General features: G+C 39.0%; 1 protein-coding gene across 4 annotated transcripts in view; it reads right to left on the bottom strand.

Annotated features, from left to right (window-relative positions):
* Window positions 1-24,060, bottom strand: part of USF1 (upstream transcription factor 1) — a 69,831-nt gene that overhangs the window by 33,563 nt on the left and 12,208 nt on the right. Inside the window, exons 2-7 of one of the 4 annotated variants that reach the window (XM_053703014.1) lie at window positions 19,060-19,115; window positions 18,538-18,587; window positions 8,957-9,075; window positions 8,455-8,556; window positions 8,131-8,329; window positions 7,732-7,819 (exon numbers count right to left, since the gene is read on the bottom strand). In XM_053703014.1, the coding sequence (XP_053558989.1) occupies window positions 7,732-7,819; window positions 8,131-8,329; window positions 8,455-8,556; window positions 8,957-9,075; window positions 18,538-18,587; window positions 19,060-19,067 (566 nt within the window). In that variant the 5' untranslated portion in view covers window positions 19,068-19,115. Of the gene's footprint in view, window positions 1-7,731; window positions 7,820-8,130; window positions 8,330-8,454; window positions 8,557-8,956; window positions 9,076-18,537; window positions 18,589-19,059; window positions 19,116-24,060 lie in introns of those variants that run through there. The other 3 variants (XM_053703022.1, XM_053703040.1, XM_053703031.1) reach the window with 3 other exon arrangements.

The raw sequence follows: 24,060 nt of genomic DNA, 5'->3' as shown, positions 1-24,060 counted from the left end.
ATAAACTCATGCAATTTGAACAGCTACAGGGGTTTTCTATCTATGAAACCTCACAGTGCTAGTAAGTTATTCCTTAGCAGGTCTATAAAACAAATGGATATTTAAAATATAACCAATTCAATACAAAGTTTTTTTTAAAAAAAACATAATAAATGATCTTATGCAAGACCAGTGTTTACTTGTACTGTGTTTCATTCCTGAAATCGTTAGTATATACTTATCTTCAGATATATTTCACTAGAAATGTTTCTAGTGAAATATATTTGAAGATAAGTGTATACTTATGATTTAATGAATGAAGCTCTCATCTTCAGATATATTTTACTAGTAACGCTATACGGATAAGAATTGAACGCCCCGAGGGGGAAAGAACGATTAGTTAATTGCTGATAATTCATCTATCAATCAATTGCTGAAAATGGCGACCGGAGCTTCAGATCTTATCCGTATAGTGTTTGTAGTGAAATATATCTGAAGATAAGTATATACTAACGATTTCATGAATGAAGCTCGAAATTCATTTTTTCACTTCTATCATTTCACTTTTGCTTATATGGTTAACTTTACATTCACTTTAAACGGACTCTGTCATCAAAAAACTAAATTTATGCCTGATAAATATATTTATTTCTTGACACGGTGAGTCCACGGATCATCATCAATTACTGTTGGGAACATCACTCCTGGCAAGCAGGAGGAGGCAAAGAGCACCACAGCAAAGCTGATAAGTATCACTTCCCTTCCCACAAACCCCAGTCATTCGACCAAGGAAAAGGAAATAACACAAGGTGCAGAGGTGCCTGAGATTTATATAACAAAAAACTGTCTGAAAAACAGGGCGGGCCGTGGACTCACCGTGTCAAGAAATAAATAAATTTGTCAGGTAAGCATACATTTTGTTTTCTTTCTAATGACACAGTGAGTCCACGGATCATCATTAATTACTGTTGGGAATCAATACCCAAGCTAGAGGACACAGATGATAAGGGAGGGACAAGACAGGGAACCTAAACAGAAGGCACCACTGCTTGAAGAACCTTTCCCCCAAAGGAAGCCTCAGCTGAGACAAAGATATCCAATTTATAAAATTTAGAAAAAGAGTGCCAAGAAGACTAAGTTGCAGCCTTGCAAATCTGATCCACAGAGGCCTCAATCTTAATAAGGTCCAAGAATAAGAAAAACAGCCCTAGTGGAATGAGCTGTGATTCTCTCAGGGGGCTGCTGTCCAGCAGTCACAAATGCCGTACGAATAATACTTCTCAACCAGAGAGAAAGAAGTGGCAGAAGCTTTCTGACCCTTACGTTTTCCAGAAAAGCAAACAAACAATGCAGAACACTTACGAAAGATCTTCGTAGCCTGCAGATAGAATTTAAGTGCCCGCACAACGTCTAAGACGTGTAACAAACATTCCTTAAGAAAAAAAGGATTATGACAGAAGGAGGAACAACAATTTCCTGATAATACTTCTGTCTGCAACCACCTTAGGAAGAAAACCAAACTTGATACGGATAACTGCCTTATCTGCATGAAAAATGAGATAAGGAGAATCACACTGCAAAGCAAAGAGTTCAGAAACCCTCAGAGCAGACAAAAATAGCAGTAAGAGACAAAACCTTCCAAGATAATAACTTGATGTCTATGGACTGCATAGGCTCAAACACAGCCAGCAGGAAAACCTTAAAGACCAAGGTTTAGGCTCCAAAGTGGGGCAACTGAATTAAATACAGGCCTGACTCTGACCAGGGCCTGACAAAAGGATTGTACATCCGGCATATCCGCCAGGCGCTTCTGCAGCAGAAAGGATAGAGCAGAAATCTCTTCTCAAAGCCAAAGATAAGATCCTTGGATCCTGACCCTACTCCAAGAATATCCTTTATATATTCACACCCATAAGGTATTTACATCTATCTTATGGTAAATTTTTCAAGTAACAGTCATAATAGCCTTAATCATGGTCTAAACAACAGACTCAGAAAAGCACGCTTAGATAGAACTAAGTGTTTAATCTCCAGTCAGCTTCGGCAAAACGAGATATGGACGAAAGAAGGGTCCCTGAACCAGTAGGTCCTTCCTCAGATACGGTCTCCCCGGTGGAAGAGACAACATCTCCACTAGGTCTGCATACCAGATCCTGCAAAGCCACGCAGGGGCTATTAGAATCCCTGATACTCTCTCCTGTTTGATAGGAGCGGAAGAAACGGGTATACCAGCCTGAAATTCCAAAGAACCGCCAGAACATCTATCAGAGCGGTCAGTGGATCCATTAACCTAGAACTTGGCATTCTGCCAAGACTCAATCAACACCAGTTCCAACACGCCCCATCTGAGGGTTAAACTGGAAAACCCCTCCGGATAGAGTTCCCACTCCCCGGGATGAAAAGTCTGTACTCTCAGAAAATCCACTTCCCAGTTGTCCCCTCCTGAAATGAGGATGACAGGTAGACAGCAATTGTGAGCTTCCGCCCACTGAACATCCAAGTCACCTCCTACCGGCTAGGAAACTCAGAGTTCCTCCATGATGTAAACGAGGAAAGCAGACACATCCGAAACCATAATCCCCTCGCCTTAACAGAACCTAGACTGTTTACCAGCCCAGCAAGTAGGCGTCCGTGGTCACATGACCCAGGGTGTCTCTAGAAGCATGCGCCTTGAGACAGATACTCCTGAAGGACCACTAAGGAAGAGAATCTCATGTCTCTGAATTAGAACTATCCTCAGAGACAAATCCGAATGTTCTCCATTTGATGGAAATCAGCAAGGGAAATGATGTCCCTGGAAACCAGCAGACCAATTCCATCCAGACATCGAGTCACTGAAAAGGGTAGAAAAAACAACTGCAGCTAGATCTCACCTCCCAACCTCCTGGTTGCGAGATGGCTAAGTTATCAACCGGACCACTAGAGCTTGCTGTTGGCCGAACATTAGACTGCAAAGAATGGAGAAGGAATAATTCCTAAAATTATCTGACCTCCGAGAGCCATCATCTCTAGATAGAGAATGTAAAAAGGCCCAAGTCAACCACACCTGATGATACAAGGTGAGCTCCCATCCTGGTACTGACCAGGCCTGGCCCTACTTGACTTCCGAGATCAGACAGAAGTGGGTATCCATTAAATCACCCTAGTAGAAGTAGCAAGGGAACGCTTTCCCAGATTCATTCCAATCCATGGGAAAGAAGATTGACAAGGTCTCTAAAAGAGAAATTGCTCAAAGTAAGGATGACACCTGAACCAAATAATGTCCTGAAAAAAAACATCCTTGCAATACCCCAAGACCTAAAAGTCTTTCTCAGAAGTTTGAGAAAATCCCGATCAAGGGAACAATAAAAACCTTCAGGTTTATGCTTGTCAAGAACAGGCCCTTATGAACCAAAAGGAGAAAGGATACAACTCCGAAGGTCAAAACCTTGAGTTACTTGAGGTAAATAACTGACTGAACTATAAGTTCAAGGAATGCCTCTCATCATACTTGGACCGCAGGTACTCTAGCAGGAGAAATCTGCCCTAGGATAAATCTTAGGTAGGACTTCAAAAGACCCGACTGATCCAGTAGAAGATGAAAAGGAAAAAAAACTTTCCTGTGGATTAAGCTACAGGTAGGCTTCTCGGCTAACCAAGATTGCAGCCACAAAACCCAGCAGGTTAGAACAGCAAATCTAATAAAACAAGGAATTGTTCTAAATGAAACAATTAAACCTCCAGCTTCAATTCATGGAACCAGAAAGGAGTTAGCTAACCTACACAGAGATCTAAGTTTTCTGAACTATAGTATAAATACCACAGAAGATATCTGAGCTTGCAATTCTGTATGCAAATACACTCTTCCAGGAGACTGAGAGGAACCGCATGGCACTGCAGCATGTGACGCCATAAAAGTTTGGGACGATTAAGGAGAAAGCTGTGGTATAACCTGAACAGCATAATCCTGGGAGAGCTTATACATATCAGAGGGCAACAACCTTTCTGAACATGAGATAAGCTAAACATGTAATACAGACAATTGAAAATATATCTGCTATATGAGAACAAGAGTTTTTTTTTTTCTTCTTTCTTTCTTTCTAATGCACCTCGTCTCAAAAGCCATATTATTTGGTCCTAGCAACAAATCAAATATGAAAAAATAAAAATAATATTTTAATAACCCTTTATTCTTAAGGGAGAGAATTGTACTGTCACTTTAAGAGAAAGACATTTTTTAATTCAGCACATTTTATTCATAAAAACATGAACTAAATGTTCAAACAATCAGAAAGGTATGCAATACACTATCTAATACTAAAATTAGGGCAAGTGGTCTAAGATACTGGTATAACATCGTCCAAACAGACCCACTACTTCTAGCCCAGAGTAATCAGGATGGACTTTAGGCTGTACTGTGACTATACAGTTTCTACTGATTGCCAAAAGTTGCACCGCTAATTCAAGTCTAACACCCGATACCAGCAGGCAATACTACGCAGAGAACTAGGTGGAGTTAGAAACTGCACTCTGCAAGAAAATAAATGGCGGCGCTCCGTTTCAGAAGGAGGAGGTGGGACTATGAGAACAGCATGGAGATGAAGCGCAGATCTTTTTATCTTGCGCCTTATCCTGCTGCTTAGATTGAAAAACAAGTCAGACCTGGAATTAGAAAAAAACAAGCCCCAATCGATCACAAAATAAAGATGTCGCTCACCCTTATTATAAAGAGCAGAGGAAACATCAACTAGCGCCTTAGGAATGACGCTACCAGGGAAAAAGCGCGCTCTCCAAATAAACACAATCACTCTGAATAAGAGCATTAGTGTAGGAGAATGTCTAAACGATGTAAAATACTGAAGCCCCCAATAGAGTTAATTACTTCTTTTAAGAACGGTTAACCTCTAAGTCTCCCTCACATGCAATAAAGTGCCTGCCCACTGCCAAAATAATCCACTTAAAAGATAATGTGTCCCATAGTTAAATGCAGATTACCTTATTATTTAGGGTCCTTAACCCCCATCAGTGCCGGCCTCCTAGCCCCAGAAGACAAAAAGGCACTTACCTGCACATCTAGCTGTCCGGCAGGAAGACAGCTCACCCAGTTTGAGAGGATGCCGATCCTCACATGGACCTGTGGAAAAAAAGAAAGACTGAGTAATCCTACTCAGGCTTTCAAGACAGGGCAGCAACAACTGTTTGGGAGGCACAGTGAGGATTATACCCCACAAGTTCCCAATTGCTCAAAAGCCACCACTGCTATACTGAAGAGACTGACATGGGCTACGGCTAAACCCCAGAAGGAAGCAGGACAATCTTGCTCTGCTTCAAAATAATAAAATATTGGATTGAAGAATCTTCTTTCAGACACCTAAACTTTACCACCTCCTTGCTCTTAACGTAGGCAAAGAGAATGACTGGGGTTTGTGGGAAGGGAAGTGATACTTATCAGCTTTGCTGTGGTGCTCTTTGCCTCCTCCGGCTGGCCAAGAGTGATATTCTCAACAGTAATTGATGATGATCCGTGGACTCACCGTGCCATTAAAAAGAAAATATTATTTTGTAATTCAGTCATAAACATTGATTGAAAAATATATTTGTCGTTTTTATTTATTTCCATGAAGGTATTTTGAGTAATTACATGTCAACGTGCTGTCATGGGGCATCCATTCTATAAGGTCTATGTGGCTAGATTTGTCAATTTAAAACTGTAGGCTGTACATAATACCTTAGTACATGTAATAAAAGGGCAGCTGATGCTAAAACCTTTCCATCCACCTTACATTATTATTGTCTGTTTCCTCTATTGTTAAATCCACTGTGGGCTGTGCTGACCATCAGATTTAGAATACATAAACATGCCAGGTTTCTAACTAGTGTTTTTATTTTTTTGAGAGGACTAAATTGTAATACATTTTTTCCTCATTTATTTTGATTATATATATAAAAAAAAAAGTTAAGGGGTGCAGATTCATGTGGTTTTCAGAGGAGGTGCAGGGCCAGGGTATCTGACTGTATGTGGGTCTGCAGGGCTATAGGGTCTGATCTGAGGTCTAGTGTGCATATGACTAACAGGAAATACAGGGTCAGGAGTCTAAGCACTAGTCTCTTGAGGTTTGTGGATGTTAGTGGGGCCATAGGGACAGGGGGTCTTTATGCAGAGATATGATTCTCAGAGAAGCTCCAGGGCAAGAGAATACCATGGATATAGGGCTAACAAAAAAACAGCATGATAATTTGAGTGTGAAATGAGGCTTATTAGAATGTGCAGAAAGCATACAGTTAGATAATATAACATCTGAAAAGTATAAAAATGGAAAATGAGATGAATAATTAGAGCTGTTTAGCAGTTATAGGGTTACTTATGTAAATGTTGTGTGTGACTGGGTTGTGTAAAGTGTACTTTGGTAACTTACTTGTTTGCCAGTGAGCAAAGGTACACAGAGGAGTGAAGAGGAAAGTCTATACTCAGTGTGAGCAGAGCCCACAGAACGGAGCAGTACTAGTAACTAACTAAAATCCACTGGTTTTAGATGAGCAGAGAGAAGGCGGAGAGTTTGGCGCACAGCATAGCAGGAAGCAGCTGAGTAAGAAACTGCAGAAATGTGGATGGCAGACAGGAGATTTCAATGGTGAGGTGATGCAAGGGTTAATAAATGCTGCTGTGGTAAAATGCACTTGTTTTATGATGAAGTTATGCAATATGAAAAATAAGAATGGCGCTGAAATGATTTTGTGGCAATACTGAATGTGAAATAAACAGAACAGCACCACCTACTGGTCACCCTCAGTAATACATGTGTCAATACTAAGAATAACGGTAGTGTCAGGCAATTTGTACCTGACTAGGCACACTATACAATTAAAAGGGTGGAAATCAATTTCATTATCTCATGTGTTTTAAAAAAAAAAAAAATACAAAGAGGGGCTTTTATGTATAGGAAAAATATGTATTTGAAATAAGAGGGTTCCTTCCTTTAAAAGGGACATTACACACTCATTTTTTCTTTGCATACATGTTTTGTAGATCTATTTATATAGTCCATAAAGTTTTGTTTTTTTAAAAATGTAGAGTTTTGCTTATTTTTAAATAACAATGCTCTGATTTTCAGACTCCTAACCAAGCCCCAAAGTTTTATGAGAATACCGTCAGACTCCAGCTTGCTCCTGTTTGTGTAAAGGGTCTTTTCATATGGAAAAGAAGGGGGAAGGGGGAGTGTCTTATTTCCCACTTACAGTGGGCTTTCCAGCTACCTTTTCAACAGAGCTAAACTGAGAGATTCTAAGTAAGTTTTTAAACAGTTGTATACTGGATTTTTATATCAGTATCTGTGCATCTTATTCTTTATAGTAGGGTCTATTACATGCAGTTATATGAAAACTAGTGTATACTGTCCCTTTAAGATCAAACTTTTAGGTTCAATTTTGATTATGTAATCAGTGTGCTAAAAAAGACAAGATTCTTATATACAGCCTCTGGAACAACACAAAATGTACATTATTTACAGTTGGATAGTTAGAAACCCTACCACTGTATTACCATTCAGGATCCAGTAATAGTATCAAACCGCCAGCTTCACTCCTTTGTTAGGAATCAGGCAGAGAGAGTTGTATCCATAAATAATGGTAGAGTCATTCAAAAGTTTAGAAGCCAGAAGTAAAATTCTAGAAGCCTAATTTATTTGGCTACCAAGTGGCTAATGAACTCAACAATAACCAGTAAATACTCATAGGTAAACGCAATAATTTAAATGAAAGTCTAAGAGCACTTACGGTGAATAGGGGTGGGTTCTAGGGGCAATGGATCGGGCTGGTCCTCCTTGTAAAACCTCTTGTGGTGACATCATCACAAAGAACTGACCTGTTTCAAGAAGAAAAATACTTAGCAGCCCAGCACCACGTAAAGAGACTAAACTCAAAATCTCCCTAAAATGTTTAAGTATAGTAAATAAATAATGTTCATACATTTTACTAGCATTATTTGTGCAGATTTTATTATAAAGTGCAGTGCTTAATAGCTAATTTACATTATGAAAACATAAAACAGATCTTTACTAGAAAGATATTTTAAAATAACATTACCACACACACCTGTTGACAGGAAAAAGAAGCCACGGACCCATTCTGAAAAAAGCATCTGCTGCTGGATAATAAATGTAGGGAACAAATTACCTGTACCTGTAGATGTCGCTTGTCCCAAAAGGGCCTCACTGTTCTGTGTGGTGACTACGGTGGTGGCGGTGGCGCCTGCTCCCACAGAAGTGCTGGGATCTCCCACAGTTGTAGTTGGGAAGTAGGTGTAGTGCGTCTCTGTGGTCGATGCATCTGTCTCTCCGGCATCTTCACTAGTAAAGGCCCCCTGGATTACAGCCTTCATAGTACACACCTCGATTAGCTCTTCACTAGTTAAGTTCCTGCCTCATCTTGGCAGCTTGAATCGTGCAGAATAAAAGGTCTAATTACTCACACAACATGGATTATTGTGCTGGTACTTACCTGGGTCATAGACTGGGTAGCAGGAAAGCCACTTATGGCACTTGTCCCTTCTGTCTGCCCATCGAGCTGACCATCTGCTACCTGTATTACCCGATACATTACCTGCAAAGAAAGTGCATGTTATGCCAGGAAAGGTTTTACAACAGGGAATTTAAGGATATTCCATTTCAATCACTTAAAGTAAAATGCCTTTTAAATCTAGAAGAAAACATACAAAATTAAATTTCAACTCAGCAAGTGCATGTCTGACTACAAGTCGGAAACACGCAACTAAGTATATCTAGATAATGAAACCACCCTTTAAAAAAAATAAAAAAATAGTTAAATAAAAAGATCATTTCAAAATAAGATATTAAAATAAATATTTTATCATCCATTTAAAGGAATGTTAAACACAGCAAATGTTTTGAATTAAAACTGCGTTAAATTTAGAAAATGTATTTTATTACAGTTGGCAGCCCATCAGAGAAATGCTAAGAGCAACTGAAAGAGCCATCCATACCTGCGCCCCTCCATTCTCAGTGCGGAACACATACTTAACACTGGGATCAGGGAACGTAGCTGCTGACTGGATGCTTGCAATTGCCACACTTGTGGGATCTTCGCCTGTTGCGACTGCACCTTATGGGGAAGCAATACAGTTAGAGCATGAACCTCTTCAGATGTTCCAATCACCACAAACTAAACATTTAACTTTGTCACAGGTTCGGCTGCAACACTGATCAATGCTGTGTATGAATTGCAGTGGTAAAATAATCACACATTGTAGCAGTGATTACTAACACCATGGATGGTTGGGTAATTCATGTCCATTTATACCTGGAAATGCAAGACCCACCAAAACCACATTGCCATTCATCCCATAGCACTTTATTTAGGTGGAAATAATGCAAAAACGTTAAATGCATAACTTACATCCCTTTAAATAACTGCTGCATATATAAAGTAACCTCCTCTGACTGCCGTATGGCAGGTCTACCATAAACTGATATATAGTTTCAAGAAACTCCAAAGCTTAAAAGGAGCCATTGAGAAACTTCATTCACAATACATCACAGCAGTCACGAGAATGATTTAGTGCATTTGTTCCCTGTATGCTTCAGCTACCTCGCCATGGACATGCAGGGGAAAGTACTAGTTATGGCCTCATTGAATGGAATGGCCTTTGCTATTTAAAATAAATATACACACAGCAGCATTTGGGGTAAGCCAAACTGCATAGTATGGCTTTACTTATGCATTCAATAATCTGTTCCATCTGCACGCAAAATTGTAAAAAGACAGTTTAATGTTAAGAGGGAAACATTTTTTTTTTGGTTATTTGTAGAGCGCCAAAAGATTCTGCAGCGCTAAATTTGATTATAAAATGTGTTTATGATAGATATGCCATCTTTTCTCCCTCTTTTTCTTTTATAGTATCAGTTTCAAATATTGTAGTTTTATATGTATATTCCACGAAATAATGTGCAAATGTTTGCAATAACCTTGCAAGCACTTTTTTAATAAATAATTTGTACACATTGTATTTCAGCAAGCCAGGCCTCAAATGGTTAAATGAGGCGTGGCCTATTTTTGCACCAGTGCCTATAAAAAGGCACTATGTTTGGTATTCAGTGTTACTTGACATGACTAAGGGCAACAGGTCCAAACGTTGCCTTGATTTATGTACCATGGGAAGACTCCAATAAATATATGAACTTTTGTAAAAATTGGGGAGTGCTGCTGTCTTTTGGACTTTTCACAAAACATATGGGATGTCAACAAGTTCAATTACTGCTTTAAAACACACTCGGCACAACGTTTAATCCAGGGCTCTAGAACCCCACATGCCAGGGCAACTTACAACTTCGACTTTGCGAGTGAATTTGGAAGTCTTGAAGCTACTACAATACTGACTGCTCCAAGTGTGACTTGGTAGTCCTGTCATATAGCTGCAGCTATCCTTTGAACATGCCTGTGAAGTTGTAAACTAAAGTAGCTGGAGGAGAACTTCTGGCCTCTAAATATAGTTTTATTATACATTTTTTTGACCTTCGAAGAACCATATAAAAATAATACACATTTGAGCCAACCTTCATCCAAATGCTAATATACAAAAAGGCACACTAACATAACATAAAATGTTAAGATTTGCAAAATGAAACAACTTTGCAAAATACTTTATTTTGCCCCCTTTTAATGTAACTCTAAAAATTGAGGATTTTCTAATTCTTGGAACTTATAATGCACCCTGCTGACTTTTCAAGGCAAAGCAATGCTGACTCCTGCATAACTCCATAGGAGTGAGCACAATGTCAATTATATGGCACACATGAACTAGCACTGCCTAAGTGCGAAAAACTGTAAAATTCAATGAGATAAGAGATGGCCTTCAAGGGCTAAGAAATCAGCCTATGGGCCTACCTAGGTTTAGGTTTCAACAAAGAATACCATAAGAACAAAGCAAATTTGATGATAAATGTAAACTTGAAAGTTGTTTAAAATCGTATGCCCTATCTGAATCATTAAAGTTCAATTTTTACTAGACTGTCCCTTTAAACTTGGCTGACAACATTCTATAGCAACACAACAGAAATGCATTGTAATAAAGCATTTGCTGTCCCTTTAAACACATTAAGGCACTTTAGTACAGGTTAACACAGTTGTGTGTTAGCAAAGGCTCAGGGGTGAAAAACTGTTGATACAGACAAATGGGTTATGATTATGTATGTTATGTAAAGTACAAACATATTTATGTGTATTTTGACTTTTTGAATTAAAATAAACTTGTCAAGCACTGTTGTAGTCTGCAATCTTTTTTTTTTTTTTTTTTTTTTTAATTCCCCATAAATTGTATTATAAAGCCAGAAGTTTTAGCCTTACCTAATAAAGCTTATTTTAAACTTAGCAGTGTGGTTCAGCCTGTTGTGGACCCTTTTTTTTTTTTCTCAAAGATATTTTTTATTGAGTTTATACGATAAAGAACATACAATGATGGCCTTACAACAGTAAAGACACAAAAATCAATCGTCAAACATTGTCAAACGAAAAGGAATAAGAAAAGATAAAGACGAAGTACAACATTGCATGACAGTAGCTAGGCTTCTCAAACCTCTATTTTTTTTGGTATAAATTAGCATAACGGGCTGACTATTTAGGAGGCCACTCATGAGCCCATTGGCCACTAGAAAATGAGGGATCATATGGTAGCCAGAACTGCGGCCTCTTTTGGGCCTAAGAATAGCATATAACAATCAGCGGGTAAGCACCGCTTGGAAAATGAATTAAAATGCATACTAATTTAGGGCAGGGAGGGAGAGGGGTGTTGGCAATTGACAGTAGAATAACTAATAAAAACTGTAGTCACTAGGGGGGGCGGAGCCAGGCACCGAAGCAGCAAGACGCAGCTCTGCAGAGCTCCTGAGCACTTACTAGATTTAAGAATTAATAACTTTGTCTATCTATGATTTTTATACAGCCAAACTCACTGAAGAACACTGTGATACTATCGCTTCATGTGTATTCTGGCTATGGCTATATAACGCAACTTTTCGGCCACTGAAGAAGCTGTTGTATGGGGAGGCCTAAAGGTCTAGTGGTAGTGGTTTGTGACGCCACGCATTGATCTCCTCTGCTGAGCGGGTTACTTGCCAATTCTACAGTGAATACTACTTACAGTGACTTTACTCAAAACTTCATAATGGTCCTCATGGAGGAACTTCTACATAACCTGCAAGCCATCTTTGACGACTTCGAAGTGGCTGTGATCCGGGCTTTTGGCGGCCTCCTGCCGGCAGCTCAGACTGGAAAGCCGCAGACTACAGCTGTCATATCACCACCTCAATCGCTTTTGGAAGGCACGCAACAGAAGCGGGCCGCTGGACGGTGCTACTATGTATTGACTGACCTACCCTCGTGGGATATGGCCGGTCCCGGGGAGGGGGTGTCAGATGCTCAGATATGCCAGTCTGGAGAATCAGCTGATGTGGAAGTTGAGCCGCAGGACAATATAGCGTATCCTCATACTTTGTCACGGTCAGAGGCGAGGGGCCCTAGCTTCTTGACCGGAAGGTGTTTAGAGTTTATGTGGCAGATGAGTAAACGAGCAATCGCCCAGGGTCCGCGTGGAGCGGATAGATATGCAACAATATCCTCCCTACTAGTGTACTGCTCTTGGGCAGTTGAGGACTTTAACTTTCACTCCTGGATGACGCCGTGCATCGCTCTTGGGAAGCAGGAGACATTTTGCCTAACTCTGATGCAGCACGGTGCTAGTAAAGCTGGAATCGGGTAGAATATTACACTCTAGGCAGAGACTTATTTGGCTACTGCAAATAAACTTTCAATATTGGTTTATCGTTATATTTGATAGGCCCTTTTTTTTTATTTTGTTCTATTGCCATTTTTTGTTTCCCTTATTGTGTGCTCTGTATTTATGTTATGTTCAGAGCGCTATATTAGACATGTAGCATGCGCTTATGCAGATTAGAGAGGAGTAGGCTGCTAAGTTTTATTCAGTGACTTATTAATGTATTTTTAGTATTAGTGTATGTACCTAGAAGTGTTTGAAATTATTAACGAAGTGCTACTGGCATATACCTTTTTCACTCTGCATGCCCTGCTTATTTGTTTTGTTAAGAGTGTTATTCCATATACTGTACTTTTATAGTGAATTAAATGCCCATTGTTTCCTTGGTATAGATGTATTTAGAGGTATTTTATATACTAAACTTCAACACAGCCTCCTAGATCACCTCTATTAGGGTGAATAATAGTATTCTAGTGATAGTCCTGACTTCCTAAGTAGCAATATAGGTATATACTCTTCAATTGAGATAGCTATATGATTAACTCTATACTCTCATATAAAGGTAACCTAGTACTCAAATGATATACCTGATTAATTCAGTCAGGGTGCCTGGCTTTCATAGCCATAACTATATTTGTATATCCTGTTGGAGTTAAAGCGGTTTCATTATCATACATAATTTGCTTTCAAATTGATTCATTTTGAGAGAGCTAGATAGATACCATATTCGGTTAGCTCTAGTAGCCTTGAAACCGCAATTCTCCTATGTCACACTCTGCCCTCCCCCAAACATTTTGTTTATTTCATAAACAATAGGAACACAGATTCCATTGTCACTCCCCACTCACCATCAAAAGCTAGTATTTTATTCTTAAGAAGCAACTAGTTCTATTGAGGAATCTAGATGAACTGAGTAACATCTTCACATGTACTCTAGATTAAAACATGTCAATAATATGTGATGGGATTGCTGTCCCTGCCTTAGAGTGTTGTGTGCCCATAGTCTATATCTAATATCCATTAGGCGGGACGATAATTTTATTCATTATCAGTTATTCAGTGGAGACTGGTGTCTTTACTATAATCCTATGTCGCTAGATTATTCTATATTCTGATGTTAATAAGCTTCTTGCCTTTCATATCATCCCTTTCCTTATGTTGATTGACATTACATACTTTATATACTAGTGTAGTTACTATAAATGTGATTAATATATTCCAATAGTGCTACCGTGATCATCTATGATCTTAAGAGTCCAAGAGTAGCCCTATTTTTGTAACAAGTCCCCTATCCAGTCCCCTTATTGGTAGTAGTTAAAGGTTCAGGCCCAGGAGAGGCTATTGTTTTTTCTTTTGGGGACTATACATTCACATGATTTGTCTATTGTACACAGGGGTTAATTGTTTGCTTATATATTACACTATATTTACCATAAGTATGTTAAATGGGTTTAATAGTTCTTAGAAGTCCTAAAAAGGACTATATATCTTTATTGTCCTCCTGAAATGACATATAGCAGTTTGAGATGGAGGTCCTAGAGGAGCCTCACTATTCTTGTAAAGGGGGAAAAAAACCTGAGGATTATCTTTGAAATATGTTTTTTATATACTATACAGGTTTTGTTTAAACTGTTGGCTATATATTAGTATTCCTTTCTAATTTTTACTCAGATGCCGACTTGCTTATATGTCTTTCCATTGCTATGGAATATACTATATATGTATTTCTGATTTCTCACAACACAATTCCTGTATGTTTTTTTTTTTGTTTTTGTTTGGTTCCTCAATAAAGAAATAAAAAAAAAAAAAAAAAAAAAAAAAACTGTGGTCACTAAAGGATCCATCTACACTAGTGGGGTTGAGGGCACAGTATAGTCCGAGAGAGGGACTTTGGGCAGGTAAACTTAGTTACATGGACTGTGCACATTTCTAGGTCTAGACATCTTGGACAACCAAGGCTACCAGTTAAGTCAAGGCTAGGCAATAATGATAGTGTGAAGCAAGCCTACGGGGTTTATATCAGTGTGAGATAGCTGTAACAAACAGAGCCTTATAAACTGACGGTGTAGTTCTTTTACTATGTGTGTATAAAAAGTGATGTAATGCTGCTGAAGGCCTTCTGTTACTTTTATATGACTAATAGTCTATACCTCTAAATGCCCTTCTAAAAGTCTCAAACAGTGAGCGGGATACTAAATTATGCAAAGAGGAGAAAAATATCCTGGGATATACCTTGATTAAGCCTCACGTACCCACTTGTACTAGTAGATTTATATAAAGTTATAGTCAAATATGCAGGTTTCCACATGATAATGCATAAATAACATCACAATTGTAATGAAAAAAGGGCAACAGATACATGGGTCATCAAGCCTGATACAGTATAAATTCGCCCTAAGTGTAGACAGCAAAATCTCAAAAAAATGTACCAGTTAAGGAGCATTGGCTTATGAAGTATAAATATCGATGGCAACACTAAATCTATGCTTGTAAGTAGGAGCTATTGCAAGCTCGGTTCATATAAGGGATATTATTGGGTACCCTGGCATCAAATTAGTCGTGACTCCCGTAAGGTGACATAGTGCATCTTGGGTCCTATAGTTGGCTGAGGCTTAAAGGGAGATTAAATACTTTGTCTCAATTAAGTAGAGGATGCAAACCCAAAATATAGAGTAGTATGACAACTGGGGGAAATCACTAAACATTAACATGCCTAAAATATAGTTATGCTCTAGTTAAGTGTTATGTAGGGTAGCGATAACAGGAGTATCTTTATAACCTAGGAATATATATGAAGTCAAGAAGATATGTAATATCTATACTAACTACTCCATGTCACCTTAAATTTACAGGTTGTACATCCATATCAAAGGTGTGGTATTATATCAACATTTGGTGTGAAACAGTACTCTTCAGTTAAACATAAATATATCTTAACTTTCACCTCCAATTAGTAAACTGTGGATATGATATGGGGATACAGGTAGTAGAACTCTATATTATTAACTAAAGCAGACTTAGGTATACATAAAAAAACTATTATCAGACTATACAGTCATCACACATGTGCCAATACACTCTTCCTGACTAATTAGAGGAGTCTCTGTGCTGCATGCGCTGAAGTATGAAGTAAAGTTGGACATTCTCTTCCATTATCAGCATAATCATATTCCCACAGCATAACAGCCGAGAAACGAGAGATGCTTTCCTCCACAATGGGACAGAAGAGGGTCCGAAAACAAGTTCTGGTCAACCTACTCCTGAAGAAGCAAACTGAGTGATGACAGGCATGTGGGAAGACTGGTATAGTAACGTGTATGTGGAAGGTTGCCAGCGGGTGGTTGTAGATAGCTGGACCGCCATGTCTCAAAAGTTCCAGTGGGACAGATATCTCAGAGTCTAAAGTCCTTAGCAGTCCTTTCTCTTTCTGCGCTGCTAGCAGTAAGCTGTCAAAAAGTCTTGTACAAATGTCAGAGCTACCCTGTGTCAGGAGGCCGGCTGCACCATCTTGAGTATTGGCTAAGGAGAATTCAATGCAATGGCTGCACTGATGTATAGCGTATCTCTGGCTAGATGCGTAGCAGAGGTTACCTGGATTCCAGTAATGTAAGATGGGGTTCAGAGTATTTTCACCCCTCTCAGACTGGATCGAGTAGCACTGGAAAGGGATTGCCGTGAAGAGGGGAATTTGCGATTTCCCGCTCTGTAGAGGATCATCGCTTCTCTCCACCATCTTAGGTGTAACACGGTCTCCTTGAGCGCATGTATTTCTGAACATAGATGTAAGTTCATCAAAGTTAGTTTGCATCTGCGAAGAGAGCCCCGAGAGTAGTGCTAGTATCTCCTCCATCGTCAGGGCAGGTTGTCTGGGTAATACAAACTTCAGCGTTCGTATCAATAGCTGCTCTGGTTTGGAATATCAGGTAGGGCTATGAGAACTGCAGGGCCGATTCACCTTCGGCTAAATCCGTTCCCAAAGCTTGCAGAGGGAGCAAGGTTATCTCATTATAGTCACCATATTATTATGTAGTCAGGGTGTCCAACTCTGAAGAAGTATGATAACTGTTTGTGCTAGCAATTGGCAAAGTAGTAGTTTAACTTAAGGAGCTTCATTTAGTGCGACTAGCCATGGCCGCTTCTTAGCCCCTCCCCCCTGTTGTTGACCCTTTTAATGGTTCATGTGCTATACAGAGGACATTCTGGATATTGCTCCTGTTATAAAGCTAAGCAGGTAGCCGATGACCGAAGGCTACTTCTACTGGGGGTACCTTATACATAAGTATCCATGAGGCACCCAGAGGTGCTTCCTAAAACATGGTTTTTCAAATTTTTATATTTTGATACAGACATACTGCACCATGAGCACCTTCTATTGCTGTTATATTTGTGGACCCAACACAATTTGAAAAACCATTGAAAAATTACTTAAAGGGATATGAAATCCAAAAATATTCTTTTGTGATTCAGTCAGGGAATACAATTTTAAAAAAAGTTTCAAATTTACTTCTCTTATAAAATTTGCTTCGTTCTTATGATATTCTGTGTTGAAGAGATACCTAGGTAGGCATCTGGAGCACTACATGGCAGGAAATAGTGATGCAATCTAGTGCTCTTGCAAATGGATAACATTCTTGCAAACCTGCTGCCATATAGTGCTCCAGAAATGGGCCGGCTCCTAGCCATATGTCCCTGCTTTTCAACAAAAGAAACCAAAAGAACAAAGACAAATTGCTAATAGAAGTAAATTAGAAAGTAAATTGCATGCTCTATCTGAATCATGAAAGAAACATTTTGGGTTTCATATACCTTTAAAAAGAGATATAAAAGTGTATAAAGAAAAAAGCTTTATTATAGCACTATTGCTTGCATATAGCTATGTGTTTAACCGCTGCAATGGGATTAAACACAGAGTTAAATCAGCTCCAGAGAAGCAATTCACTACTGGGAGCTAGCTGGAAATATTTAATGAGACAATGGCAAGAGAGAAAATGTGTGTAGACCTTAATCACCATCTAGCATCACTGCTGCTCTGTACATGTGCTTTTCAACAAAGGATACAACGTGAATAAGGTAAATGTAATAATAGTAGTGAAATTAAGGGTTTTAAAATGACTCATTGAATCATAAAAGTTCAAGTTGGACTTTCCTGTCCCGTTAAATTCCAAATTCATATAGTGAACTGATGTATATATTTTTCTCCCAAACTTTACTAAACCATTTTGATATACTTAAAAGTTTCTATCACATTTTCCACCTCCAATTACTCATTTGTGGAATAAATATTAATATTCCCAATTATCATTTTTACCTACAAATAGCTCTTTATCTTGTCATGTTAAAACCTCCACCTATACTAAAAATGTCAGTGGCGCAGTACTGGCTACTGAAAAGCTACGTAAACAAAAAATATCAGAACAAATCAACCTCCTAATAATGCATGGGCGAGAGAAAGTCCGACCTTTTGTAAAAGGCATTCCTGTATCAGCTTTAAATAACTTAACCCTTTGTTTGTTGCTTGCCTGAGTACAATATTCCTTTAATTAGCAGCAAATACAAACAGGTAAGTCTAGGAATAGGCAGATGTGAGAAAGTATAGAGAAAACAGGAACCCTCAAAACAACAGATGTAATATCATAGTATAAATGAAAACCCACTCTGAAAAATCCTGCAAAAGGAAGCAGATTCAAACGAATTAGGTTGTACAAGTGATATTCATCTTATGACAGGTTGCTATGATGTATTCATTCCCAAGCTGGGTATGGCTATAAACAGACAAACAACCAAGCATTGCTCACCTTCTTGCACTCGTACAGTTCCTTCTTCAATATCTGCCGCTTTCTGCTGTCTGAAAGATAAAAAAAATCAATACATTTCATATTAGTTCCACATTGTGCCCAACAGCTAATGTTATGCATACGCCTTACTCTAAAACTCAAACACAAGCCTTTCTAAAGTGACATATAAATGCAAAAAGAAAATGCCCTGTTGCATATAACCATGAGTTTAACTTATGCAAAAAAAAAATATTTCAAACCTAGAGCACCAATGCACTACTGGGAGCTAGATGATTTGTGGCTGCTCGCATAGGCCTCTTATGTGCTCACCAGATGTGTTCAGCTAACTACCAATAGAGCATTACTGCAGAGTTTAATCAATAACCAGCGGGTAATTTATTGTTTATGCAAGTAATAGCACATTAGAAATGCTCTAACACGTTTTCTTTTTGTACTTTTTTGATGCGTACACATGAAGCATGTATCAGTAAGAGACTAAGAGCATTTGAAATATCGAAAGACAAAAAAAAAAAAAAAACTTACCCCTTCATCGCTCTGTACTACACATCAGAAGCAGAGTCCTCTAAAAGGTGTTTTTTCTAAAATATTAGAAAATAAAAAACACACACTTCAAAAAATAATGGAATCAGAAAACCACACATGCTACAGGACAATATTGCAACTATTCATTGGCTATACCAATCAATATATAGGGCTACAAATCCCTCAAATATCTGGTGCCAACTCCTTACAACATATATCTCAATTTTTTATTTACTTTAAGAGCGCATTTTAAAACATTTATATGTTGTTTTTTGTGTGTGTTTTTGTTTTAATTCTTTTTTTATTGAGGTAAAAAAAAAAAAAATCTTTACAGGCACATGATCAATATTGACATTATACATGGATATCTTATAATTTACAGTCAAAAAGTTTGACACACATTCTCAATGTACAATCCTATTCCCTTAGTTGTATTATTAACAAAAGAAGCATGTCCTTTTGGAGAATCAAAAATAAGGTTGTAGTGTCCTGCACCTGTAAGAGTCCCTCAAAATTTTAATCATAAATAACAAACACAAAACAAAACTATTAACAAACCTAACTATACTGGTCAACCTGTGTCTTCTTGTGTATACCAGGGAAAATCGGTGAATGCTAAAAGAGGGTTTCAATGAGTATCTCTTCTGGGTTAGATTGTGGGGCAGGGGCCGGTGTGGTTTCACACAACATAGTCCACTCTCCCCGCAGAGCTGTGGACAGCATCAGCTCATGCTGCAAGAATGGCCTAAGGATCTGATGCTGTATTCTAGGTGGTAGGGCCTTTATAAGGACCTTCCATTTCTTTAGAAAAGATGGCAGCCTATGGTTAGAGTCCAATATGACACCGTCTTGTTCAATAAATAGGTTTCTATATAGGAATCGTTTAAATTGGATCAAAGAGGGTAGAGTTTTTGAGCACCACAAGGTTAGGACACATTGTCTGGCAATTAGAGTCAAAAGGGTTAGTAAGTGGTGTAGTTTACTGTGAATATTAATCCATTTGAATAAAAAGATGTCAGTTGAAAATGTTAGTTCTATGGTTAGTGTTGTTTTGATCCAATATTGTAGGCAGTTTCAAAAGCGCTTAACCTTTGGCCATTCATAGAATTAGTGGGTCATGGAGGGGTTGGCATAGTGGCATTTAATACAGCGGTTTGGGTGTATATGGTTCCATTTTACCCATCTACTAGGGGTGATGTAGTCTATTTATTAGTCTAGTCTGAGCTTCTCTCAATGTTAGGGATAGGGTAGCTTTCTTAGCAAGTTCCAAGCTATTCTTAATATCCTGTATGGTGATGTCAGTGATGTCAGCGTTTATGTCTGGTTGCAGTCTTTCCATTATTATTTTTTGAGTCTTCTTAGTGTGATGTTTAAGAATGTCTTGTTAGAAACTTGTAATTGAGAAATGGCCAACGCCAAACGGGAAGTAATAAATGGTGTGGGAATCCAAAAGGCTGGGTTTTTAGTTATCATATCAGTGATATAATATCGGAGCTGTAAGTACGCATAGAAGTGTTTATTTGAGATGTCATATCTGTCTTTGAGCTCTTGGAAGGATCTGACAGTGTGCAGCAAAGGGCCTAGAGCATTGCCTACTGTTCTAAGTTCCTTCTCCCACCAGACTGCAAAGAAGGCATTTTCATTCACTGTGGGAAAATCCTTGTTTTCTATCAGAGGTATGTATTTAGGGGTGGGATGTGAACAGTTTAACATAGTATGGGCTAGTGAAGTGTATAGAATATTATTCTTAAGAGATAATGGTAGCGTATTGGCTGTGCAGTATGGAAGGGAAGACATGGCATATGGTGTAGTTACCGCATTTTCCAAAGATGGATCATAAAAATGGGCTGTGCTAAGCTGCCAGTCTGTCACTAGCCTTAGCAAAGTTGCCCAGTTATAGTACCTAAGATTAGGTAGGCCTAGACCTCCACTTGTATAGGGAGGTGTAGTTTAGATGCAGCTATTCTGGGGGTTTTCCCCTCGCCATACGAACTGAGAAATTGTTCTTTCTAAAGGTTTGATATCTTTGTTGGTCATTAGGAGGGGCAACATAAGTAATAGGTACAAAAGTTTTGGGAGTAAGGACATTTTAAGAAGATTGATATGGCCCGAGAGGTTCAAGGGGAGGTTTCTCCAGTTGGTAAGTAGAGTGTAGAGTAAGGTGCACTGGTTTGTTATGTTTAAGTCATAAACTTTATTTGGGTTTCTATGCAATTGGATACCTAGATAAGTGAGTGAATTGGGTACTTCGACAAATGGGTAGGAAATGGCTGTCGAGGTACGGTGCGTTAATCACAGGATTTCTGATTTGGAGTTAATTTTGTAGCCCGAAAACTTGCCAAAGGTCTCTAGATTCTCCAAGATTATTGGTATGTATTTCCATGGGGAGTCCACAAACAGGAGCATGTCGCCTGCCTATAGTGCAAGCTTGTGAATGCTACCTCAGATGAACACCCCCGGGTAGACTTGTCTCAATTTGACAGCCAGAGGCTCCAGTGCTAGGTCAAAAATCAAGGGTGATAGGGGACATCCCTGTCTAGTGCCCCTCTCCAGGGTGAGATCTGGGGAAAAGAATCCATTTACCAGTATCCGAGCTATGGGGGTAGAGTATATTTTATGAAGTGCATTTAAAAAGGGGCCTTGGAAGTTATATCTGTTAAGCGCTTCGAAAAGATAGTCCCAGTCGACACGGTCTAAGGCCTTTTCTGCATCAAGGGATAAAAGAAAGGCTTCGCTTTGAGGGGTTACCGACTATTTATTTCTCTCCCAATAGTGGTCAATGACATGTAGCACCCGTCTTAAATTGGTCACCAACGTACGGTGAGACACAAAGCCTGTTTGGTCGGGGTGCAGTAGTGAAGGAAGGATATTCTTCAGACGTTCAGCCAGAATCTTTGTGAAAGTCTTATAATCAGTATTGAGGAGAGAGATAGGGCAGTATGATTCTGGCAGAGAGTGATCCTTACCAGGTTTGGGGATTAAGGTTATGTAGGCTGAGGAAAAAGTATTAGATGGTCTATCCTCTTCTGTTAGAAAGCCATTGTATATTTTGGTTAGAATGGGGGATATTTGGGACTGTAACATTCGGTTGAATTCAGCTGGGAAGCCATCAGGTCCCGCCGCCTTGCCTAATGCTAGGGATTTAATAATGCTTTGCAGTTCCTCTGGAGACAGGGGCGTTCAAAACCCTCAGATATTCTTCAGTCAGTTGTGGAAGTGTAATAAAGTTCCAGAACTCCTCAGGCATATTGGATGTTGCCCCTGGCTGCTTAGTGTATAGATTTTTTTAATAAGTTGCGAAACTCTGGGCTATATCGGACGGATTTGTATGCATGGTGCCCTGAAATCTCAAGGCTGCCACGTCCCTACGTGCCGTACGTTTGTTGACTAGAGAGGCTAGCAATCTACCCGACCTATTTCCGAATCTGTGGAATTTACTTGCCGATTTTATTAGTGCTGATGCTGCTTTTTGTTTTAGGAACGCATCTAGCTTCTCTTTAGCTAGGATGAAAGAGCCGTATACCACTCTGGTGTTAAAATTACAATATTCTCGATACGCCCGTTCTACCTTTTTCTGTAGGTCATTATATTTTTGGTAGGTTCTGTGTCTAAGATTTGCTACATAAGATATTATCTGGCCTGAGAGGACCACTCTAGCCTTCTGCTAAAATAATTGGGGGTTATTAAAGTGTTGTCTATTGTCTGTATAAAAGTCGTTCCAGCTATGTGTTTGATAATTTTGGAAGGCTACAGAGTTGTATAGATATGTTGGGAATCTAAGCATGTTTCTGTTTGATGTAGGTTTAAAGTGGGAGAGCATCAATTCTATGGGAGCGTTGTCTGAAAGTAAAACGTGTATTTTTTCAAATTTCACTTGTGGGATTAAATTTCTCTGAGATCAAAAACCAATCTATCCTTGAAAGTGATCCAGCTGTCTTTGACAGGCATGTATAATCCCTATCGGTCGCGTGTCTCTGTATTTCACACACCGCCCGATCCATCTGTAGTCTAGTAAATACTCTGCTCTCAAACCTCCCCTTATTTCATCTAGTTCTAACATTCGTCTGTGTGGGATGTAGCCAAGTTCTAACTAGTTGCGGGATCGGTGATAAATTGAAATCTCCACCTATAATTAGTGGGATACCCAGAAAAGGAGTTAGGACTTGGATCAAAGTGTCCCAGAAGGGCATAGATTTATAGTTAAGCGCATATACGTTGCATAAAATATAGGCTTCTACTAGAGCTTGTATGCAAGAGGTACGTGGTTTGTCCTATCCAGTTTCCCTTTAATTTGTCGTGCTCCGGGTCAGATAAATGTGTTTCTTGTAGGAAGGTGATGTCTGCGCCTAATTTTTTTAGATGGGCCAGGATGGATTTTCTTTTTATTCAGGAGTTAATAATCCCCCCCCCCATTCCAAGAAATCAGCCTAAGTGACATGTATATTTATGTGTTGACGGAAAAAGGAGAGGTGAGAAAGAGTGTGCCCCTCTGTCCCTCTCCACCTGGTAGAAAAAGACCAGTTGTGAACATTTACGTTTGAAATAAAATATGACACAGGTGTATATTCTTTACAACATAAAACATTATTCCCAAGCCTTAAGGGAAAATACATGTTTGATAACAGTTTCCTAACATTAGCCAAGTCTGTATATTTATACTCCGGCGTAGCAACCATCTCTAAATGCTGTGTGTTAAAACTCCCAGCTTGCTGGTCGAACATTATCAAGCAACTAGTAGACATATGTATGTGTATACTGGGAGTATGAAAAGTTGGTAAGCCAGAGACTGGTACACAGAGCCGACAGTATAAAATGCAAACATATTAAAACATTCATAACGTAAGTCCTGTCTGTATATCTATACTACGGGGCAGCGGCAATCACCACACATTGCGTGTTGAGGCGTTTAAATAGTGTCAAGCGATAAGAAGACATATTTATGCATACCTTGGCCATATGCTGGGCCGATAGCCCAAAGTACAGCACACACACAACAGGTAT

This window comes from Bombina bombina, chromosome 1, assembly GCF_027579735.1.
Source record: "Bombina bombina isolate aBomBom1 chromosome 1, aBomBom1.pri, whole genome shotgun sequence".
In the NCBI taxonomy this organism is placed as follows: domain Eukaryota; kingdom Metazoa; phylum Chordata; class Amphibia; order Anura; family Bombinatoridae; genus Bombina; species Bombina bombina.
This window is presented reverse-complemented; position numbering and strand designations above follow the sequence as displayed.